Here is an 18,987-nt window from a genome sequence, read left to right on the forward strand (position 1 = left end):
AGAAAAGATGTTGAAAGCAAAAATTTACTTTTCTATAAATACAATATTGTTAATGGGACAATATTACCTCTGGTTAAAAACTGTTTTCATATTTAATTACATGTAAAGTGCATTATTCTAGATCAGTTCAGCGAATCTTAAAGTATTGTCCAAATTGAGGACCCATTTAGGGGATCCAGAAAGTCCTCTCTTTTCCAACTATGTGGCAATGTTAATCTGACTTTTCTTGATATACTTCAGAAAACAACATATCAAACAAAAACAGACATAAGAATCCAGCTATTTCTATCACACGTGACATTAAAGATATTTATAAAAATGTAAAACAATGTCACTATTCTCACAATTTTTTTGAAGTTATTCTTTGTTATTTATATTAACATTTAATAGGTGTATTATGAATATTTTTAATAACTAATGTTTTAAACATGTCTCAATTTAATGTTTAATATGGTACATATTGATAGATCTAACCCACATAAACAAAATTTCCTTGTAGTTCTAAATAATTTTTAAGAGTGTAAAGATGTTCCCATACCTAAAATTTTGACAAGGACTCTAGATAATATATCATAAAGCTTTCTGAGGGAAGCATAAAACTCACAATATATTGATACACCATTAATTCTACTGATTTCTTAAGTTGCTACTCATTCTATTTTTATCCTCTTATTAACTTGGAAAATGTACTATATTTTTCCATTCCATTAATGGCTACCTTCACTTTTTCTGTACTCAAATCAGACCCATATTTCTCTACTATTTTCAAGTAACATACCTGCTACTTACCTCCAACAAACTACAGTGCTTAGCAGTTTTCATTCTAAATATTAGAAACTCCCTCAGTGCAAGCCTTCCATTTTAGCACATATATTTCCAGTCTATTCATGTTATTTTAACTATACACACACTCCAAGTTTCACTGCTTACTACCATCTTCCCCTAGAGAGGTTATCTGTTCCATTTCATCTGTTTAGTTATTATGGTCTTTGGAAAGGTAAATTCTTCACCTGAGGTATGAAGATGACATAATTTAAATTTTTGCACATCCTTGCAATTTGGCTGGTGAATGATACTTGGTATCTGTTCCTTTTTCGCCTTCTGGACTCCAATCATTTGCATGTTAAATCCTCTGGATCTAAACTCCCAGTTTTACTTTTCCCTCATGATTTCTTTATATATTTTTCTTTGTGCTTTAAATATTTATTGTACTTGACTTTCAGGATACTAATTTGAGTCTGAACTTATCTGTTACATTAGGAAAACTTTTCTCTTTCTTCCTTTTTTTTTTTTTTTTTTTAACATCTAGAAAGTCTTACGTTTAGGTGTATCCTTAAATTCCCTTGAGTATGTATTTGTCGTTGTCATTCCCCTCTAGCAGCTGTTTGGTTGGGCTTGTGTTTCCAGCTGACTCATCTTTCCCTGGCTGCTGGAACTCCTTCAGCAGCTGCTGCTCTTTGTCATTGGCTCTTTGGAGCTCAGCTCAGACTGTGGAGGTACCTTAAGTGATGACAGTTCTGTAAGTTATGCAAGTTGAAATGGTCTCTACTCCTTATGGAGCAGCAATGGAGAAATAAACAAGCCGCCAGTCACCTGCGTAGACCAAGGGAAAGTCTTCTGTGGTCTCTCAAGCCTCACTAACAGTAAGTCCATCCATTCAGCTACTTGTTGGCTTCTTGAGAGTCCCCCAGAAAAGTCCCCAGATCTTTGATGGCTGCTAAGTTCTTCATAGGACCTATGATTTCTGCTCCTCAGCCCAGGTCTCTGATGTCCTACAGATAACTGGTCAGTTCATGAGAAAGCATGCTCGGTACCAATGCTCTTGATAAGACTCATTATAATCCAAGCCTTATATGCCATGGGTACCATGGCCCTGCATCCATGTTCCTCGCGAGAGGAAATATAAAGTAGGAAATAAAGGAGAAAGGTGGCTTGTTCAAATTATCATGTTCCCAGAGCTTGCCTGTCTTACCTTTATCTTAATTCCTCATAATTCCTGCCTTATTTAGGTGACAATAAATAAGAACCAAAGAAACCTTATCAGGATTATGAAATTTCAGGATCCTGAAATTCGGAACTGTTTGGAATTTATAATATATATGTTTAAAGACACTTTTAGCATAAATTAAATTATATTTAATGCATTTTTGAGAACTTAATTTAGGGATATGTTTTCCTGCTCACTTTTCGCTCATTGGAAATTTCCCTAGAGCAAAAGTAAGTATCGGAGATGAAGTTATTAGTCTTCTCTGGTTTAAATACAGAAAATTTTCTACTTCATGTACTGCCATCTCAGCAGCTTCCACTTCATTCCTGATGTTCTGCAGAGACATGTTGATATGTGGAGACACAGAACTCACTCAAATGTGGGCCCTTATATATCATACTATAAGTTGGTTCACCGAATGAAGAGACTTATTAGAGGACTCAGACTGGGGCAAAGGAAACATCTGAAAACAGTGTGTCGAAAGGCTGCCGGCAGATTATGCTCTCATTGGCTATCAGGAGATCTTTGGTGGTCCTACAATCCAATCCGTATTGGACTGTATGTTAGATTAGCCTCTCTAAATCGACTATGTGAAAAGCAGTCAAAACTCATCTCTACAAGCAAGCAAATAAAATACTGTGTTTCCCCAAAAATAAGACATACCCAGACAATCAGCTCTAACAGCGCCTTTTGGAGCAAAAATTAATATAAGACCCAGTCTTATATTATGTGAGACCCAGTTCTATATTATATTAAAATAAGACCAGATCCTATATTAATTTTTGCTCCAAAAGATGCGTTAGAGCTGATTGTCCGGGTAGGTTTTATTTTCGGGGAAACAGGGTATAGTTAGGGAGGATTAAAAAAAAAAAAACTATCTTCACGCACAAATTCCTTACCATACTGTGGGTGTGCATGTGTGGGAATATATGTAAATGGATGCATGTATGTTTTGAGAAAGTAACAGTAGGGCAAAGGTTTCCATCATAACCCAATGAGGCAGAGACAGCAAAGGGCCCACCAATATCCATTCTCCCCTTCTTCCTTAGTAACAGAGCTTTTTTTTTTATTCTGGCATGTTACTACCCAGGATAAAGACTATATTCCCCACCCTCTCCAGCATATCATGTGGCCATGTTACTAAGCTTTGGGCAATGAGATGGAAGAAAAAGAGCTGTGTCTCTTTAAAAGGAGAGTGTTGTGTTCTGTTACTACTTCCTGCTGCAAGGAATGCTCATCTGATATCTGGAGCTGTAACTGCTATCCTAGACTAGCAATAATTTTGAGGGTAGAGGTCAAGAACTAAGATGTGAGAGTAGAATGGCAGAAAAATCCTAGGTATCTGATAACCATGGAGCTATCACATCAGTTCTGGATGCTTATCTTTAGACATCTTTTTATTAAAAAGTGAAATAAACTTCCATTTTCTTAAACCACTGTTATTGTAGAGATTTCTATTACAAGCAGCCAAAACACTATTCCCAAGTATCAGATAGAAATATTTATAAAATATTTAATGTCTTAGAAAATACAGTAAACATTTCCTTCTAATCATAGCTATAATTACTTAGTTATTACCACTATTTAATACCCACTTTATTGACAACAGTAAATAGTAAGATAAAAAAATATTTTCAACACTTAAAAACTAGACATATCCAAATGTATTCTAAAACAATTTATTATTTCTAATGGAAACAAAACGAAACAGCAAGGGTTGCTACTCCATTAATTTTAAAATTTATACTCCATAAAAAAAAAAAATAAGACAATGTATGTATGTGCAAAAAAGGAATAGTGTATATTACCTCATGTATATTTTATCGTGCTATCCTCACAAAATAATAACCCCATATCAGTAAAATAGTATTATTAATCCATAGAAAGAGCCATAACAATCATTTAAACAACATATGCCAAATAATGTACATTAAAACAAGAAAGTAAAATATAAAAGCAATCGTTGACATAATTCAAAAAGAAATCATGCATTTGGGGTTGATTTCTTTGTTAAAAACTTTATTTAATAAGAAGCTATTCTTATATTGCACCCAAACAATAACACAGAATTTACCACCAAACTATTTCTTTCAAGTAATGACTAGCTTTCAGGTAGCTAAATTTTCCATTCTTAATATCCGAAAAGCAAAAGCATTTGCAAGTTACTAATAAATGCTGATACCATAGTTTAAAATAAAAACAAGTCTAGCCAAATTTTCATTTGATTAAGATAGAATTGTTTAAAAAAATACTTACGGGGGATATGTTAGCATTAGTTTCACAATTAGAGGCAACGACACTACATTTTTTATAAACATCGATCAGGTCTAACATGTTACTATTTTTTAAGAAAGCATCGTAAGTCCTCCTAATGTCCTCATAATGGTCAATCATTTCCATATTTTCAACTGGTAAGTTCAATTTCTCATGTAGTAAGTATTTCCAGGTCAATAAGACATCGCTGAGAGAGACTGTAAATTCTCCACTGTGCTGAAAGAGACAACGCCAAAAATGAAAAGATAAAGTTGGGTGCCAGAATATTAACCATCTTATAATTGGGATGGAAAGTACAAACTGAATTTTGTTATAGCAAAGTATACATTGAATTCTTGTGGATTTGAAACGGACATCCAAGTTGAGCTATGGAATAATTTTAAAACCAGATATAAAAGAAAAATTTTCATGATTTTATAAAATATGAACAACTAACTATGGTAAGGTTGCACATGACAAAATTGACATATAGTTATTGTCTATTACCTGAACTTTACTAAATTTCTTCTACACAAAGCGGGAGAATGGGTAGGCACTGAGCTGTACTTTGTACTAGTGAAGAGGGAAACATTTGATTCTGTTAATATTTGGTTCATTTTAGTTCTTCTAGCTAATCTAGTATTTTTAATCTCTTACTTAAAACTGTCAATGCCATAGTGGAATTCCACATAAGGGTTAGTCTTAAAACGTGATCATAAAATTAAATTTTTAAAAATTATGTTTCATTTCTTTTTTTGCCATTGTTTTCATTAAAATTTATTGGGGTGCCAATGGTTAATAAAATTACATAGGTTTCAAGTGTACGATTCTGTAATACATCATCTATATATCACATTGTGTGTTCACCACCCTTCACCATATATTTGACTCCCTTTACCCTCTTCTATAATCTCCCCTCCCCCCTTACCGTCTGGTAACCACTAAACTGTTGTTTATGAGTTTTTGTTCTTTGTTTGTCTTATTCCTTTCTTGCTTTCAGTTTTATATGCCACATATTAGTGAAGTCCTATGGTTCTCGACTTTTTCTGTGTGACTTATTTCGCTTAGCATAATAATCTCAAGATCCAACTATGTTGTCGCAAATGGCACTATTTCATCTTTTCTTATGGCAGAGTAGTATTCCATTGTGTATATATACCACATCTTCTCTATCCAATCATCCATGGAAGGGCACTTTGGTTGTTTCCATGTCTTGGCCGCCATAAACAAAGCTGCAATGAACATTGGAGTACATATATCTTTACAGATGTTTTCAGATTTTTTGAGTATATACCCAAGAGAGGGATTGCTGAGTCATATGGCAATTCTATTCTTAATTTTTTGAAGAATCTCCACACTGCCTTGCATAGCGGCTGCACCAATCTACATTCGCACCAATAATATATGAGGGTTCCTTTTTCTCCATAGCCTCTAACATTTGTTATTATTTGTCTTGTTGATGATAGCCATTCTAACCAGTGTGAGGTGATATCACATTGTGGTTTTTATTTGCATTTCTCTGATAATTAGTGATGTTGAGCATCTTTTCATATGTCTGTTGGCCATATATATGTCCTCTTCGGAGAAATGTCTATTCAGGTCCTCTACCCATTTTTTAATTGGATTGTTTGTCTTTTTGTTGTTGAGTTGTATGAGTTCCTTATATATTTTGGATATTAGCCCCTTACCGGAGACATTGTTTGCAAATATCTTCTCCCATTTGGTTGGTTACTCTTCCAGGGAAAGAAAATATCATTGCTAAAACCTTGGGTCAGAGAAGAATTTTGATTCTTCCCCGCTTCAGGGACACACTAAACTTTTGCAAAGGATTGCTAAAAAGCCATAGTCAGGTTTCTTACTATATATTGTCAGATGTTACTAATCAAGCAAAATTTTCTTTTTTTCTCTTCTTTAATATCTACATGATAAATTAGTTCAGTGGACATTTGAAAGCATTTTTTGATTGCATTCTGCTCCCACTTTATATCCCAAATATTAATAATGGTGCCCTCCAAAAAATGTCAACCCTAATTCAGTAAAAAATCCTAACTACTCCTTTCCAATGCTGCATGAGTATGTGGTTTTGTGAAATGTACCGATGTTGCTCTCTTCCACAGTTAAGCTCAGTTAATATGTTAGCAGTTTCTGCTAACACCTAAAACTTTCCAATAATTGTATTTAAAGATGGGTGGATATTTAAATAGAACTATAATTCACTGGAACTAAATTGTAACATCAGATTTAGCCAATGAAGAATAACAGGAAGAAATCAAACAGAACCAAATAATATAGTACTATTTCTAAATATCTGACTCTTTCAAATCTATATCTTTGTATCTCTTATAAAAACCAGCCACATTTTCTAGTTACTATCCAAATTTAAGACAAAGTGTACAAACCGCCTTAAAATAATTAACTCTTTGCTCATCCATATGAAAGCAACTAAGAAAATTATCCTTATTGTCTTGAGAGTGGGGACCTGTTGAGTCATAGTTATGAAAATTAATTATATTTCATGGAACTAGTTCAATAAACAAAAAAATCAGCAACTCTGAAACCTTGGATCCATAATCCAAACACAAGACCGATTTTCTAATTTCTCAGCATTGAATCAAAAATTTTATACTTTACTTCCCAATCCCACAAAGGTTACATACTACAAAATCTCCAAGTGGTATTTAAATTAAATAAACCCAGTTATTTAGAGTTTCAACATTAATTGTTTTATCTCAAAAATTCCTATAACTATTTTGGAATAACATCCTTCATGTTAAAAACAAATTAAGATTTTGCTGAATGTAAATGTACAATTTATTCTCTCATTTTGTTGACTAGAACTAGTTCAAGTGAAACTATGCAAGCTCTTGATCTTGTGAGAAAAGGTTTTGACTAGATTAACAGTGTTTATACTGGGATTGTAAAAACATTTTAAATCCAAATAAAAATGCACTCTAGATATCGGTTTTCATGATCAGGTGCCCACCATGACAGCATATTCTATTATTCAAACCAGTAACAACTGATTGAGAGAGAGTCTGTGGTCAAATCAGAAAATGTTTTGCTAGGAAAACATGCCAGCTGGCTAGTATCTGAAGGAAGTTCAAAATGTTCAATGCTTTAATTTTTTGATGGACATAAGGATTGTATTTCACAAGAATAAAATGAGAAAAAGCAAGAGTCAGACTTTTTTCAGAACACTTGCACTTTGTATATTTTACCAAAGTTATTTATAATTATTCAAAATTTGAAGTAAACTTGATGTTTTTACCTCACTGGGATTTTTGTTATCAAAAGAGAAAATATAGCAGTCTACATAAGAACATTAATTGGCTGTGTGAACTTGGGTAAGATACTGAAATCCCCCGGGTCAGTTTCCTTGGTTATAAAATGAGACTATACAGGTTAAATAACACCTGATAAATCGTAGGTAATAAAAAATGTCAGTTTCCTTTCTTTTCCTATTCAAAGTAAAATAATTGTTAGTTTACTGGGGGAGGGGTGGTAGATAAATATAATACAAGTTTTAAAACTATTTCTTATGATGTTACTCTTAAGTCATTTTCATATCTGACAGTCAACCACAGGTGCTGTGATTGTTTTCCATGAAGTTATAAAATTAATCTTTGTTTTATCCAATAGGGCATTTTTAAAGTTTTTAAGGCTTTTTAGGTGAAAAATAGCCGTTATAACATAATTGCCAGACGGAGTCAAACTATGAAGCCAATTCCAAAAAAAGGAAAGGCCTAAATATTATTTGCAACCTAATGAAGTCATATATACGTTCCATATAATGAAGTAGTGAATGAATCTATAACAGGTTAAATCTTTAGCAGCATAAAACTGCCAGAGAGATGTCATATGATTTAAGCTAAAATATCTTCCTCCTTTGCCCAAAACCTAAAACTCAAAGATTATTTTCTTTTTCCCCACTAAAGCTATTAAAAAAACAAACATGCTAATAGACTAACAATTCTACCAGGTATTCAAAAGTTTTAGTATAGTCAAATTCAGTTATAAGGACTATACTTTAAGGACTCATGTTCTGAAACTTCAGAGAATTAAAAACCTAAATAGACTGCACACACAGGGTGCAAAAGGTAGGTTAAGGATACATACAAACAAGTCCACCCTTTTATTACTGTATGCCGCTTATGAATGCACCTACAGGCATATATGTATATTGTTTCATATTGCTGAGTGACTTGGTAGTCTGAGCACAGCTGGTGATGCCTGAGCTAACTCTGTACATGGAGAGTTAAAGCAAAACTGAACTGCAAGCCGCCATCTCCACTGCACACATGCACACATCTACACAGGCTGTGAAAAGCTCAGTTGCAATTCACCCCTCCTCCTTTCCCACCCAGAGTCTGAACTTTCACAGTGAATAAAGTGAATTAACAAGTAGAAAATTAACAAGTAGAAAAAAACCCGGCATGAATGCTACATGGACAAGCCCTGAAGGAAAATTGACTTGGATTATTTCAATATGTCAAAATTTTTACAATGAGAACTAAAACTTTTTAGGCTATATTCTAGTTAGCTTGTTGATATACTTATTTTTTTAATTATTCATAAACAAGCAAATAAACAAGAGGTAGTGATTTGAATATGCTCTGTTTGATTCCAGAACAGCCTTCGATCACTAAACAATAGTGATTCTTAATAATTGCCTCAATTTGTCTCTCTCCTTATTTCCCAGTGTATGGTCATCAAGATTTAACCTTCAGCTAGCCCGTTCCACTTAAACAACATCCTCAGAATCTATTGCTTACCTTAATACATTTCTTCAGATTATTAAAGAAGGACAGATTTCACAAAATGCTCAAGCAGTAACATTGGCAAAATTTGGATACAGATTGTAATGGGGAGCAAAGGAAAGAGACTGTACAATGACTCTTAGATTTAGTCACTGAGTGAACGATGACACAGGCCACTGAGACGAAGAATATGAATAGGAAGGTAAGCGGAAGGAGCAAACAACGTGGTCCAAAAACTGACGGGGAGACAATAATGGGACATTAAGGTAAAATGTCCAGTGAGTCCTTCATCACACCAAAGCCAGACTCAGTAGAGAGGTCTGGCACATAACTACTGGTGAAACAACATAAGGGAAGTATATCCAGTGGAAGTGGGTAAAATGGAGCACATTGGAAGCTATCGATAAAGTGTATAACAAAGAGAGTACCTAAAATACAAGTAGAACACTTTCAACGAGTAAGAATGAGATGAAAGCAACTAGAAAGCAAAATAGCAAAGGATAGAAACAGTTTAAGAAGAGGATATCCATATGATCAACTAAGCATTTAAAAAGATGTTTAAATGCTCCAGTTATCAGAAAAATCAAAATGAAGTCCTTTTTCTCTTTTCTAATGAATTTTGACAGCATCTAAATTGGAGAGGTAAGAAAATGGTATTCTACACCATTCACATAAACGTAATTCTAGCAGACAAGTTGAAGAGCAGCAGGGTAGTATCAAGTCAAATTACAGAGGCATCTATCATATGACCATATGGGACCTAGAGAACCTCTTGTTCAGTGAATAGACATCTCATTTCAGTGCAGAAATGTTTGTAATATTAAAAATTTCAAACAACCCAGAGGACTGAAAATGAATAAAATATATTAACAAAGGATGACTGCTAAAATTAATGAATCAGGTCAACTTTTCCATCAGTACCTGAAGAGGTCTTGAAAACAATGTGGGATGATAAAAACAAGATGCAGAAAGAATGTATAAAGAATGTATGCCATCTGTTATAATTGTATAATAGACACATTAACATACACGTATGTGTCTGGATCTGCAGATAAACCCCTCCTAGTAAGAAATAGCTAAAACTACAGGAGAAAATAGGAAAAGCATGACTGAATTGTCCGTAAGAGAAATTACAAAAGGTCAAAAATAATAAGAAGTGTCAATATAGAGGGGTAAGCAAATGGTGGGGCCTGCATTTCCCTGGTATCTACCAGTCCCTGGCACTCAAGAAAACCTGGTTTTTATGAAACCTGAGCACAAAGTTTAAGAGACAGAGCTGAGTACAAAAAAGGCAGGAAGCTGGACCAGAGACTTTCCCTGCCCATACAAGCCAAAGCCTCTAAAGGCCAACTCTCTTATAATATGTCCAATAGAAAAAAAAAATATGCATGGCGGAAGGTGGTGGTTAAGACACCTTCCTGTGAAGGCATTTCTGAAGTATCCTCAGTATGTGCCTACTAGCTAATTTCTGCCGAGATGGGGACAGCACTCATCTACCTTGGCATAAAATTGGAGGTTTATTCCCTGGAGAGGATAAAATACAGCCTACAGACTGAAGGGTGCAGCTGAGGAGAGGAATACCTGAATGAAAACCATAGGAATCACATGACAGTTTATATTCTAAATTTTGACACCCCTTTCAGGCTCCCAACACATTGCTAGCTCAACTTCATACGATTCATGCAGGAGGAAAGAAGACTCTCTTCTGAGGAAACTGTTCCAAAAGGGATTTCCGAAATATATCACATTAAAGCACCCCCTCCGCCAACCAAATGGCCAGGTCAGATCAGGATGACAAGCCCTAACCCTGGACACAGAGCGTCCAATGAGCATTTCAGTGACTCTAGTGGCCCAGGATCATCAGGGAGAAAGTCTCTAATAGGAAGAAAGGAAATCCTTCCCAAATAAAACTAAGAAAAACAAAAAACTTAGAGGAAACAGATTATGTAAGAAGAAAAAATACCTCAACAAAATATTATTAATAATCTCAAAGGAGAAAATACATCCTTGAAGCAAGAACAGTATATTTTAAAAAGAGAGATAACAAAACAGAAGAGCTTTTGGAAATAAAAAGGATAACAGCAGAAAATCCAACAATTATCAAACCAAAAACTATTAAATATTGAATATGTTACTGAACATTGGTTGGAAGAAAAGCAAAACAGGGTGAATGAATAAATAAACTGATAAAGCCACACAATGGAAAATTATTCACTGTTAAAAAGAAATGAGCTATGAAACCATAAAAAGTTATGGAGGAACTTAAATGCATATTACTAAGTGAAGAAGCCAATCTGAAAGGCTACGTACTGTATGATTCCAACTACATGACATTCTAAAGAAGGCAAAACTATGGAGGCAATAAAAAATGGTCATCAGGGATTGGGGAGAAGGAAGGATGAATAGGTAGAACACAAAGGATTTTTAAGGCAGTGAAACTATTTTGAGCAATACTATAATAGTGGTTACAAATCATTATACATTTGTCAAGACCCATAGAATGTACACCAAGACCAATAAAGACTCAAGTCTGCTGCTTACTATCAAATGGTTCATACAGAGTAATAATAACAATATGTACATACATGTGTATATTTTTATTTATGTATACATACAAAAATATAAAAGAATGGTATTGCAAATGTGACAAAATGTTAATAATTGGTGAATCTAAATGAAGGGCATAAAGGAGTTCAGTGTAGTATTAGTGTAACTGTTCTGGAAGTTTAATATTTTTTCAAAATAAAATGTCAAAAAAGTACTACTTCCATTTTTTTTCAACAAACCTAAGTAAAATTGAATTTTAACAATGACTGGAATTAAAAACGAGGAGCAAACAAATTGGACATATAACTACGATCACCATCATCCTGTCAGCTACACCGGTCCTTGCGCATGTTCCCAAACTCTTCTCTTTGGTCTCCTGCCACAGGACCTCTGCATATGCTGTTCCTCCATCCTCATCTTGCCCCCCACTCATCTGCCTAGTTAACCCCTCTCTTTCCATTAGGGCTCCGCTTGATCTGACCAGGTCAACTCTCTGGTCTCATAGTATCGTCTACATCTTCTTCCAACAGGTATAATTTTGCATTTCTTTGGATTCTTTTCTTCTTAACGTCTGCCTCACCTACGAGGCAATAAGCTTCAGGAAGGCAGGAGCCATGTCTGGTTTGCTCACCATTTTTTAAATAACTCCAAGACTTATCACACTGCCTGGTGGCACATAGTAGAAGCTCAAAGAAAAAAAAAGAAAAGAAAGGAGAGAAGAAAAGGAGGGAGGAAGGAAGGGAGGAAGAAAAGAAATCTGTGGAAGGGAGGAGGAGAGGAAAGAAATTAATATTTCTATGAACAGCTATCATTGGCCTCCTTGCTGTTCCTTGAACATGCCCTTGTTATCTGCTGTTCCCTTTGCCTGGTAGTCCCTTTCCACCTAAATCCCCATGACTAGCTCCTTCTTCCCATCTTTCAAATCCGTGCTCAAATGGCAACTTCTAGATGAGGTCTTTGACCACCCTATTTCAAATTGCAAGAGCTCCTCCACCCCAAACTCCTTCTACTCTTTAGTTGGATCTCTGTTTTGCTTTTCTGTGTCGCACTTATTATGACATAAAATACTAAATATCTTACTTAGTAGAGTATTATCTATTTCTCCCGACTAGAGGATTAATTCCATAGAAGCAGGGATTTCCTTCAGTGCTATATTCCTAATATTTAGAAAATTGTCTAGCCCCTAGTAAAAACTCAGTAACTATTTGTTGAAAGAATGACTGACTGACTGACTAAATAAGAGAATTTTGTCAAAATTTTTCTATGTTCAAAATGTATCTTCATGTACATTGTTTTAAATATGCAAAACTGCCAACTATCCATGCGTAGGAAAAATCATCTCTTGTTTTAAGATCATATAATTCCTAATTTTTAGGTGTTAAAATATTCTTCCTTTTTCAAAATGATGGTTCTAGTAATTATTTTTTCCTCAATGGCCTTATTTGCCAACATGAGAAACGTTTGAACCGATCAACGTCCAATTTTTTTTGGAAATTTTACTAATATATGAAATCAAAAAGCCTGTATTGACATACAGGATTGCAATAATACATCAGAATGTCATTTCACTATCTAGCCCAACAGACCCATGAATACCAATTCCACCCTTCCAAAATCTTCTTCCCTAGTCAAGACGGTTCTCCTTCCCATCTTCAAACCATCATGATTTTGATGCCCCTGGCTGCTTCTTCTGAGCTTTCCATTCTTTCATTCCTTCTTTAAACCCTTCCCATCCAAAGACTACCCTTCCTTTATACTATCTAAAAGTCCACAAGTCTTTCCTTACCACTCAGCCTACATTTATCCTTCTTTCATGGGTACACTTCTACCCCTTTAGGTAGAGCTCATTCCAAACACTAGTTTGGGCCACACCAACTACATAAAAATCACTTCAGGGAGATTAAACAAAGATGATTTCCATAGTCAATGCAGATTAAGAGAATCAGAATTTCCAAGATTGGGACACAGGAGCCAATATATTTCAAAAGCCCTCCAATTATTCTGACTCATAGCCTGGCTTAGGAATAATTAATCTATACCACAGATTCTTAAATTAGTCGTAAAATACTTCGCTTATATTTAAGTAAACATTATTTATGTGTGCTTTCCAGAAACTTTCATCTCTAGAGACGAAAGGAAGTCATAAAATAAAAATAATTTTTAACCCTAATCATATTAGTTGCATGTTTAACTTAGGACTTCAAACTAAACATCAAATGTGCATATCCCCTATGTTAAATTATACATAGGAAGACCTTAATTTCGAAACAAATCATTTCAAATCCAAGAGTAACTTTTGATACATATATGCAGAAGCATTTGTGAATGTCCATTGATATTACCATAGGAGGACATCTGTTGCAAAAAAAAAAAAAAAATGAATGTAATGAAGTTTATTCAAATGGGCAGCAACCAAAATTCACTCAAAAAAAAAAAAGTTAACCTAAATACAGTCTACTGACCTGTTTGTTGTTCTCTGCCATGCAAAGCTGCAATGTCAAGAGCATGGAGTCTGCACCACATACAGTAGTTCTCTCCGAATCACAAAGTGTGTGCCAATTCCTTCTGAAGTCTTTAATCATATCCAAGACAGACTTCTGATTAAGCACAGACATCCTCTTAAATTAGGACAGAATGCAATGTTAAAAAGCCTTATTCTAATTGGAAATTAATATTTAACATGTGTAGCAAGCAGAGTTAGAGAAAAATAAGTAATAAATGAGAGGTCATTTCATATTTACTAAGATTGCTTTTAATTAAATTTAGGAGAACAGAATAAAACAATTTCTGCCCAATCATATTTTCCTCTCCTTTCATTTCTTAAGCCAAATCTTTTGAAACAACAAAATACATCTTTCAATCTGAAAATTCTTACAAAACAGATATACCAATTCTACAAACTTATAATTATAGACACAGACATAGCTAATTAAAAATATTTGTTTTGAAATAGATGGTAATATCTGTGGTAGATTGGGGGGGGGGGGGAGCCAATTTCCTCCCATCCTTATATTATCCCCAAAGAGATGGTGTATTTTTCCACCCCTTTGAATCTGGGTCGGTCTTGTGACTTGATTTGGCCAATAGCATGTGGCAAGAATGACACTGTGGGAGTTCCAAGCCTAGACCTCAAAAGGCCCATGTAGAAAGGAGTTAATGCAGCAGGCCTGACTGCTATCCTTTCAAAGGCCTGCTTACAAGGTTGGCCCTTGGCTAGCGTCTGGGAACTTAGATTTCAGGGGGGTTTCCGGTAACAGTGGCTCACTGTGCCCACACTGTTTGTACAAACAATACAGTTTATGCTGAACACATGCTGCCTTCTCAGTCTGGAATTTTGGAACAGAGACAGAGGGTGCCTACGTGTTCAGCCCCAGCAAAAACCCTGGGCACTGAGTCTCTAAAGAGCTTCCCGGACAGACAACATATGTGTTGTCACAACTTGTTGCTAGAGGAATTAAGCAAGTCCTGCATGACACCACTAAGAGGACTTTCGGAAGCTTATGCCTGGTCTCCGTTGGACTTTGCCCCATGCACTTTCTCCCTTTGCTTATTTTGCCTCGTATCTTTTTGCTGTTATAAATTACAGCCATGAGTATGACTATATGCTGAGTCTTCTGAGTCCTCTTAGCAAACCAAGGCGGACTTAGCAAGACCAGGTGGTCTTGAGGGCCACCTGACATAAAACCTTGAAGCTTTAGTTCTTCCTCTCCTGCTATTCTCAGATGTGGAGAAGTCCAAGCTAGTCTACTGGAGAGGTCATGTGAAGGAGATCCAAGGCGCTCCAACTGACAACCAATATCACAGAAACGTCAGTGAGGTTATCTTAAGACTACCTAGCTCCAATCAACCTGCCAAATGAACTGCAGCCACATGAGCGATCCCAGAAAAGGCCAGCAGAACGACCTCGCTGAGTCCAGCGCAAATTGCTGATCCACAGAATCAGAAGCAAATACGTTGTTTTAATGCCGCTAAGTTTTGGGGTGGTTATACAGCAATAGATAACCAACAGAATAGGTAATTTAGGAGCTTTCTTGGCGCCAAATCCTTTTTAAGAGCTTAAGATTTATTACCTCATTCAATCTTCACAAGAGTCCTGTGAGGAAGGTCTATTATTATCCCCATTTTACATCTAAAGAAAGTGATGCCCCATATCACTCAGCTAGCAAATGGTCAAACAGACCTAAACCCAAGATGCCTGCCTAACTCCCTAAGCTGTGCTCTTTAATCACTATGCTACCTAACTTCTCCTGATAGACAAAAGCCTTTTTAAATAACTGGATATAGTTCCAAGGTTTTACATACCTAAGCCTATGTAAGGCATTCAATTCCTTTCTCTGAGTTTACAGAGATGCCTAAAAGTTTGGGGTTTTCTTCCTACTTTAAATATCCAAGTCTCCAACATATTCACAGATCATTATCTTATTTTGGGCATTTTACCATACACATCCCATTTACTTACTCTTTCTGTGATTTTTTTTCTTCTTTTTTTATGTGGCATAAACAAAATCCCATATATTTACTGTGTATCTTGGGTTTATGTGATAAAAAAGAGGGGGGCATTTAAAAAAAAAGAAAATGGGCATATGCCATTTACAGAATAGTAATTCATAGACATAATTAGCGATGTCACTTAAAAATACAATTATAAGAATGTATATTAAAGTATCTATATAAATACAAATCCTAGTAAATAGCTAAGAATTATATTTCTCTTCAAAATATCCCCCTAGCTCTCCTAAGAAAAAAAAAGCTTCGGTGATGTGATCAATTTGTCTAAAATAAACCTTTAGTAGTAAATTATTCACTGGTATTATTTAAAGGTACTGTGAGTTCAGATTGCTAAGAATGAAGACTAATCTGGAATTAGACTGTTCTAAATCCTGGCTCCACTTTCTAGTTGTAAGATCTTTACCAAGTTATGTCACTTCTCCCTGCCGCAGCTTCTTTGCACTGAAAATGAAAATATTAACAGTTCCTATCTCACAGGGTTTTGTGAAAAGTAAATGACACAAATATAAGACAAGCTTTTAGAACAGTGCCTGGCACACATAAAAGCCAAACATCTCATCCAGGAGTCAGCACACTTTTGGGAAAGTGCCAAATAGTAAATATTTGAGGAGTACAGGCCATAGCCTCTGTCACAACTACTCAACTTGACCTTGCAGTGTCCACGGACAACACATAAACAAATGAGCTCAACAAAACTTAATAAAAACGGAAATTTGAATTTCATATAATTTCCACACTTTTTCACACGTCACAAAATATTCTTCTTCTTTAGATCTTTCTTTTCCCCCAACCATTTAAACATGTAAAACCCATTCTTAGCAAGGGAAATGGCTATTCAAAAACAGGCAGTGCCCAGGATTTGCCAACCCTGCTCTAGTCTCAGCTCTTCCAGTAGCTAGCTAGCTGTGCGAGCCTAGTCAATAAGCTTCACACCTGACTGCCTAGGTAGAGGTATCATCAAAGAGAAAACAGGAATAATACCTTCCAGCCAGTTTCAAGGAGTCAATGAGAATGAACATGCACTCTGAGTGTCAGGCTGCACTACACAAAAACAATAGAAGGCGGCAGCCATCATTACTCTTGTTCTAAAAAACTGGATTAGAAGCTGTACTAGGCCAAAAATTGAAAAACAGGAAATCACCACTGGGGAAGCAGTGTGAGATGATTAAAAGAACTACACTTTTGAGTCAGACAGACGAGGGTCCACATCCAGGGTCTCCCATTTATTAGCTGTATGCCTTTCGGTATTTAAAATCTCTGATGAGTATTTATGTCTTCATGTACAAAAAAGGGGAGGATATCTCCTACTTCATAAAATCATGAGACGTCAGTGAGACAAGTAAATAATCCACCTAGCGCCTGCACTCAGTAAGTACTCAATAAAAAAATAGCAGTCGTTGCTGCTACCGTTATCATTGTCAGAATGTGTGCCCTAAATGTCCCCTGAGAGAACATAAAAGGGAAAGGACGAATGGAGCGAATTGGAGTCTGCCTATGCTTTGGGAGTGGGACCCTGGCTTCCTGCCTAATGAATCTAAGTAGGGCACTGAGGGCCTCAGTCTTCAGCTCCACTCATTACTAGACACGGCAAACTCGGTTCAACACACCCAGACCCAGTCAGGCTAAAGAGCGAAGCCGCGGCACAAATAATACCCTAAACGGTCACATGACGCCTGGCTGTCACCGGAAAACTGGCGGCCTGAATCGCCACTTAACGTGTGACAGGAGGGTAAGGAAAGGCGAGACTCACCTGGCTCGGGGGAGAAGCTGGAGGTGCAAATCCAACAGAAGTAAGGCGCCGCCCAGCTGCAGTCTCTCTACAGTTCGAATACTCCCGGGTTACATTTTAAATCTCGCGGGAGCGTCTGGGAGCCAATCGCCGCGCCCGCCCTCTGACCCGGAAGCCGAATCGACGCGAGCCGCGGGAACCCTGGGTGGAGACCCGCTACCCTCTGGCCGCTTCCCGGTTTCCTCTGGTGCGTATCAAGGAGCCCAAGGGGTCGCGCCGCTTCGCTACCGAATGCCTCAAGCTCCCCGGGCGGTTCTCCACCCCTCTTCCCTCCGACCTCGGGCTCGGGGAGGTGGTAACGGGGTCTCACGGGGCCTGCCTGACCCTGGGAGAGGCGTCGGGGCTCTTTGCAGTAACTTCTTTTATTCCCTCCCTCCTCTACCCTTCCCGTTTTAGAGGGGCGAGTGCAGCCCGCCCTGTACTGCGAGACCCTGATCATGTAGTGAGATTGGGCACTACTTTAATGGGCAGTAGGGGACCGAATATCCTAACATCGAATCTTTTGCACTTCCCATACCACTGTGCCTCTGAGGGCATCTCACCTGCTGGTCACCCTTAACAAATGTTGTGTCCAGGACGCCCACTTGCGAGAATACTAGTTTATAGGCACCCAGAGGTGGGGCTCATCTGAATCTCAGTAAATACTCATCAGGCACTTCATAATGTTTGTTGCCGAGCCCAACTTTTCAGGACCACTGCATCCAATTAAAAACAACAACACAACTCTTTAGAATCGGTAAATCTCATCTGGGAGTGCTACTTCCAGAGTGCACACCAGACCACTATAGGTTAGTTGACTTTCGTGCCTGGTTTTATGAATATTATTTTTATATTACACATTTTGGCACTCCTTCCAGATCCTGTATTTTGTATCTGCCAATGTTGTAGAACTTTCACACTGAACCTTAACTTATCCCTGGATTGTGAGCTCCTTCAAGGTCAAGAGCTCTAGCACTGGTGTCCAGCACATAGTAAAGTTTTCAAATTCTGGGTTGTCTTATGAGCTTGGCAAACTAGTTAATGTACTTCATCTTGATTTCTTCATCTATAAAATAGGAACCATTGGTAGTACCTCCCTCTTAGGTTTATGCAAATATTTGGTGTGACAATGTCAGTAAAATGCGTAACATGGCACCTGCAGTTAG

At 36.7% G+C, this 18,987-nt stretch overlaps 2 protein-coding genes across 4 annotated transcripts in view; one reads left to right on the forward strand and one right to left on the reverse strand.

The window, feature by feature from the left end:
• Nucleotides 1-17,942, reverse strand: part of PARPBP (PARP1 binding protein) — a 55,169-nt gene extending 37,227 nt beyond the window's left edge. For 2 of the 3 annotated variants that reach the window (XM_088797211.1, XM_088797209.1), the window contains exons 1-2: nt 17,804-17,942; nt 14,007-14,162 (exon numbers count right to left, since the gene is read on the reverse strand). In XM_088797211.1, the coding sequence (XP_088653337.1) occupies nt 14,007-14,159 (153 nt within the window). In that variant the 5' untranslated portion in view covers nt 14,160-14,162; nt 17,804-17,942. Of the gene's footprint in view, nt 1-4,243; nt 4,478-14,006; nt 14,163-17,803 lie in introns of all 3 variants that reach the window. The other variant, XM_019732082.3, reaches the window with a different exon arrangement.
• The window catches only part of NUP37 (nucleoporin 37), a 40,603-nt gene continuing 39,541 nt past the window's right edge, over nt 17,926-18,987 (forward strand). Inside the window, exon 1 of the mRNA XM_019732073.3 lies at nt 17,926-18,029. The gene's annotated coding sequence lies outside the window, so the exon portion shown is untranslated. The remainder of the gene's footprint in view (nt 18,030-18,987) is intronic.

The sequence above is a fragment of the Rhinolophus sinicus genome, chromosome 1 (genome assembly GCF_057876585.1).
Source record: "Rhinolophus sinicus isolate RSI-liver-muscle chromosome 1, RSI-T2T, whole genome shotgun sequence".
Lineage (NCBI taxonomy): Eukaryota > Metazoa > Chordata > Mammalia > Chiroptera > Rhinolophidae > Rhinolophus > Rhinolophus sinicus.